Source organism: Rhinatrema bivittatum, chromosome 2, assembly GCF_901001135.1.
Source record: "Rhinatrema bivittatum chromosome 2, aRhiBiv1.1, whole genome shotgun sequence".
Taxonomy (NCBI): domain Eukaryota; kingdom Metazoa; phylum Chordata; class Amphibia; order Gymnophiona; family Rhinatrematidae; genus Rhinatrema; species Rhinatrema bivittatum.
This window is the reverse complement of record NC_042616.1, coordinates 213,177,846-213,183,845: the sequence shown is the minus strand read 5'-3', so window position 1 is coordinate 213,183,845 and position 6,000 is coordinate 213,177,846. Positions and strand designations below refer to the sequence as shown.

The window sequence follows — 6,000 nt, the reverse complement described above, 5'->3', positions numbered from 1 at the left end:
ACTCACAAAGCTATTGAATAGAACGTGCCCTAAAACTGATCCTTGAGGCATTCCACTAACCACCTCCTTAGAGTGAGTTCCATTTACCAATACCTACTATTGTCTGTGAGTCAACCAATTTCTATTCCATTCCACCACCTTGGACTCACTCCCAAGCTGCTCATTTTATTCACAAGCCTCCTATGTGGGACTATATCAAACTATTTTCAGAAATCTAAGTAAACAATTTCAAGTGCCTGCCCTTGATCTAACACCCTAGTCACGCAGTAAAAAACCCCAAACCAAAACCCAAAAATCAGTTAGACTGGTCTGACACAAGCTTCCTTTGGTAAAATCATGTTGCTTCAGATCTTGCAACCCATTGGATTGTAGATAGTTCACTATACTTTCCTTTAGCAGAGTCTCCATTAATTTTCCCAGGATAGAGATCAGGCTAAGCAGCATGTAGTTCTAAATCTCCTTTCTGCTATAATGTTTATAATGCAGAACCACAATTGCCCTTCTCTAATCTTGTGACACCACTCTGGTCTTCAAGGATTTATTGAACAGGTCCTTTAATGGACCTCTCTGACCACCCCTTGTTACAATTATATTGTAAATAACAGAATGGAATTAACATATGGTTAAGTAGAAATGGGATTTACACAAAATGAAGTTGTATAAGTAGCTATCATATGACTTAGGCGATATACCACAAGTGCACTATCATCACAGTATTAGAAAATAAGAGCAATTTAATGTATCAAGTATGAACATGAATGGAAGGCATCAAAGGGTGATAATGCAACACTATCTCAACAGTACTGGGGGGGGGGTTTCACATCAAACATTTATTCTCTAACTCTATACAAAAGTTACAAACAATCTCAAAAGCAGTCTTAAAGGTTATGTTTTTTAGGTGTAATTCTCAAAAGCATTTATGCACGCAAATAGGCTTTTTGAAAATTACCCTGGTGTTTATATACACAAAAAGGACACATGGAAGTAATTCCCCATGTACGTTTCTGCATACTCCAAATAGACATTCTAGGTGGGAGTTGTGGGTGGGGAAGTCATTTGCATGTGTACTTTTGATTTAAGAATATATGTCTAAATGTTCACATGAACATCTGCTTCCTAGCAGGTATAAAATGTGCGTGCCTATGCCACACAAAGGTATGCACAGTCCTGCATAAAAGTCAGCTTTGAAAATTCAGGCTGAAGTCCCTTTAGTCTTTAGTGCGCCATTATAAAATTGGGCTCTTTATGTAACTGGAGTAGAAGTGATACAAAAGTTTATATGGTTTCAGCTTCTGCAGAAAATGATTTTGCATATCATGTCAGTCCATATCTACAAAATATTGTATCACTCTTTAAAAACCTTCAGTAATGAAATAACTATTTCCGTTGTATTTATAAAGTAGTTAAAGAGTTCACAGTCATCCAATGAATCACTTTTACGAAGAGCTGTCTAAAAGAATTATGGTCATGTCTTATATTCCTTCATATTATGTACCATTTTGGAATGTTAACAAATCACAGTTAGGAGGCCTGAAGTGCCCTATCTGGTATCCAACACTTTCCTGTACCGCTTTCAAATATTTGGACCCTTATGTCTCAAGCATACATTCTGAAGTTTAAAATTCACTAACAGTAATTATTATAGATATCAGTTCTTTTTTCCTCTGTGGAAAGAAAGCCCTTCATGTATTGTCTTTGGATAATGAATGAAAGTTTTATGTATAAATTGTAATTTACTGCTTAAAATCTATGAGTGTAAGTTGTACCCTGAAAGGAACAAATATTTTGGATTTTCAGGTTATAAATCTTTTAAACATTCACTCTGATAGACTTTGGAAATGTTCATTAGTAAGTTGTTGGTTGATGAGAGATTAAGGGAGGTAATTTTAAAGCCTTTTTTCATGCATCAATGCACATTTACCTGCACATAAACCCCTTTGAAAAAATGCCACCCACCCAGTGAGGGGTAAAGATATGCACTATTTCACAGTGGGGCGGATTTTAAATGCCCTGCGCGCGTAAATCCGGCTGGATTTACGCGCGCAGGGCCCTCGTGCGCCGGTGCGCCTATTTTGCATAGGCCGCCGGCACGTGCGTAAGTCCCGGGGCTTCGTAAAAGGGGCATGTCAGGGGCGTTGCGGAATGACGCAGCGTTTCGGGGGGCGTGACGCAGCGTTGCGGCGCTGGCCCGGGGGCGTGGTCGAGGCCTCCGGACCAGCCCCCGGGTCGGGTGATGGCGCGCGCAGATTTAAGTCTGCTTTTAGCAGGCGTAAATCGTGCAACAAAGGTAAGGGGGGGGGGTTTAGATAGGGCTGGGGGGGTGGGTTAGGTAGGGGAAGGTGGGGGGAGGGCGAAGGAAAGTTCCCTCCGAGGCCGCTCCGAAATCGGAGCGGCCTCGGAGGGAACAGGCAGCACGCGTTGGGCTCGGCACGCGCAGGTTGCACAAATGTGCACCCCCTTGCGTGCGCCGACCCCGGATTTTATAAGATACGCGTGGCTACGCGCATATCTTACAAAATCCAGCGTACTTTTGTTCGCGCCTGGTGCGCGAACAAAAGTACGTGATCGCGCAAATTTATAAAGTCTACCCCAGTATGTATACTAGTACACAACTGAAAAAGAAGCAGGGTTAGGCAGGGAAGAGAAATCATGCACGATTTAATTTTGAAATTGCTGCACTAGCTTTGTGGAGTGTACTCTCTCTGACCCCCCCCGACCAGCATTACCTGCTCACGCTCAGATTTTCAAAGGGAAGCTCCAGGGGCATTCTGAAAATTGCCCCTTATATAGTCTTAGAACCAACCATATTAAATTTATTCGTAGCCCTTTGTATAATAATCAGTTAGAATTAAATCTCTCTCCTTCATATACCTTCTGCCTTTCAGATCTGTTCAACACTCCACACACCTGTCAGTCATTTGTTTTTGATTTTTTACAACTTGATTGCACAAGAGAGCTCAGATGTAATTTCTTAATCACTTAAGCATAATTTACATTATCTAGCTGTCTTGAAGAGATGATAAAATATCTAATATAAGCTTTCAGGTGTATGGAAACCATCTTGACCGACAAAAGATTCTGCTCAAACACAATAATGTGTTCTAAAATAGAAAAAAAGAATAATCATTGAATTTATAGATAAGACAAAGACGCTTTAAAATTTTACAAGCTATTCAAGGAAAATGCAATTTTAAGACAGAGGACAAAATACAGTTCTTTGAATTACACTTCACAAAAGCAAGCACTTATAAATATAAAGTAAGACTTTTTAGATAGGTCAGGAGCTCAAGTCACAGAATAAGATACAAATATTGAAATGTCATAATAAAATGTCTGTAAAGAAGTTTTCTATTTTAGTATTAGAATCCTGCCCTCCCGCCTCCCCCCCTCCCCCCAAAAAAAAGTCGTGAAAACAGTTTCAATATCCTAAAACTAGGGATGGCCAACTCAAGTGCTTGAGAGCCACAAACAGGCCTGTTTTTCCAGGATATCCATAACAAATATGCATGAGATAGATTTACATAAAATGGATGCAATGCATGCAAATCTATCTCATGCATATTCACTGTGGATATCCTGAAAATCTGGCCTGTTTGTGGCTCTCGAGTACCAGAGTTGGCCAGCTCAGTTGTAAACCTTCCAAAAAACATAAGGCTGTGAGTTATCAGGCTGTGTCACCTTGGTTCAATCATATCACAAACTTGCTAAAATTCATACTTCACCGTAATGGCTTTATAGGTTGGCTTCTAAAACTAGCCTAACAATGAATGTACAATGTATTGCTTTAACTTTCCCTTAGTAGATGCCTACATTTATGTACATCACAATCTTTATGAAATGTCATACTGTAGTAAAATATATTAATACAGCACACTAGTAAAGTTCTGGACTGTGTGTCAATGTACTGGTTGCAGCATGTACTTGAAATTTTGCTGCCAGCAAGAACTGAAATCCAAACTTGAGACAAAACTGTGTTTATCTAATATGTATGAATACTTAATTTTTTTCTGTACTACCTTGAATAAGAGCTTTACAAAAATGCTTCAAGTATCCTTTAAATCACAGTGAATGTGTAAGATCAAAATGTAAATGTTAAAAGTGAAAGACAAAGACTTTCTTGGATGAAAAAAGGCAAAAGATACTATATCAAGATTTACATAAAATGCTTCAACGCATTTCCTTCATATATGACATGACTAGAAAGATTACCTGTAAAAAGTTAGAAAAATTATAATAAATTACATATTTAAAGTGTAGGTGCCCTTCAAAAACTTTATATAAAATTCACAACAATGTACCATTATTTGAAGCTCCCCAGAGTAAAAAGGCCTGAATGTGTGGCAAGTGCCTTTCCTCTGTCTAGGAGTCTGCCCCAATTCAAAGCTTGCGTCCATTCGTTATTCACACTCTTAGTAGACCCAGTTTATAGGGACCCACTGTTGTTCCACCCTCAGTTTCTCAATGGCAGTTTGCAGTTTTTCAAAGGCTTTGTCCAGATTATCATTTATAATAGTCAGATCAAAATAGTGGTTGTAGGCTCTCCGAATCCGAGCACTTTCATCAACTGTTTTTTTCAAATCGCAGTCCTGTGAAAAAGATTAATAAAGAAAAAAAGTTTAGACTAACAGCTTTCCAAACCTGTACTGGTGACTCCTCAGCAAGTCAGATTTCCAGGATATTCAACAAATAAGGATATAAATGTGCATAAATTAGAGACCTGTTACATGGAAGTTCATTGTGGATAGCCTGAAAATCCAAGTGGCTGAGGTCACCAGGATAGTTCAGGAAGCTCTGCTGCACCCTTTTCATTATCATTTTCAATTAATAAACTATAGTTTTTTTCATTGCGTGGTTTTACTGTTTTGGACCAGGAAATTTAAATATATACAGTTATAGCACCAATATCAAAATATGGTAGGTATTCTACACAAGGGCACTAAAAACTCTGGAAATACCGAATGTGCAAAGGCTGCATCCTCCCGGGCCTGCATATCCAGACAATAAAACCTGGAAAAAGTGCGTAAGGATGACCACATTGCAGCTTGGCAGATATCAACGGGAGACAACTAAATTTGCCCATGACACTGCCTGAGCCCTAGTGGATTGAGCCCTAACCTGAGTAGGCAATATTTTTTAAGCTTCCACCTAAGCGGCTGTGACTACCTCCTTAATCCGGCGAGCTATGGTAGCCCAAGAAACCGGAGCGCCCTGCTTCCCCCTGCCAAGGAGTGCAAAAGATGATGCTCCTCCACATCCCTGCCCTTACCCATGGATGGCAAGGAGATGGACTGATTCAAATGAAAGTACAAGAATAGCTTGAGCAAGAAGGATGGAACAGTACGCAGCTATAATGCCACTGGAGTCACCCAAAGGAACAGCTCCCGATAAGACAAGGCCTGCAGCTCAGAAATTCGACACGCAGAACATATAGCCACCAGGAACACCATCTTTAATGTCAACAACCGCAAGGAAATGATACATATTGGTCTGAACACAGGGCCCGCCAAAATATCTAGTACCAAATTAAGACTCCACAATGGAATCGGTAACCTCAAGAGAGGCCTAAGATGCTTCATTCCCTTCAAAATAATGGGCCACATCAGGATGAGACAAGGAAACACCATTCACCAGGCCTCTGAATAGGCAAGAGCTGCAACTTGCACCTTCACGGAATTAAGAGACAATCCTTTATTCCACTTATCCTGCAGAAAGTCCAGAATAAGAAGGATCTTAACTGAACGAGGAAGAACACCCCGCTCCTCACACCAGGCCTCAAAAACTCTCCAAACCCGCATATAAGCCAAGGAAGTAGAGAACTTGTGAGCACAGAGTAAGGTGGCAATCACCATAGAGGAATAACCACACTTTAACAGGCAAACCCTCTCAAGAGCCAAACCATAAGACAGAACAGAGTTGGATCCTCATGAAGAACCAGTCCCTGCTGTAATGGATCCATGTGCCGCGGAAGGCGAAGGGGGCCTCCACCAAGAGTTTGCACAT

General features: G+C 40.4%; 1 protein-coding gene across 11 annotated transcripts in view; it reads right to left on the bottom strand.

Moving 5' to 3' along the window:
* Window positions 1-3,108: 3,108 nt before the first annotated feature.
* The window catches only part of MPP6 (membrane palmitoylated protein 6), a 299,774-nt gene continuing 296,882 nt past the window's right edge, over window positions 3,109-6,000 (bottom strand). For all 11 annotated transcript variants that reach the window (XM_029589113.1, XM_029589111.1, XM_029589117.1 and 8 more), the window contains one exon: window positions 3,109-4,586. In XM_029589113.1, the coding sequence (XP_029444973.1) occupies window positions 4,410-4,586 (177 nt within the window). In that variant the 3' untranslated portion in view covers window positions 3,109-4,409. The remainder of the gene's footprint in view (window positions 4,587-6,000) is intronic.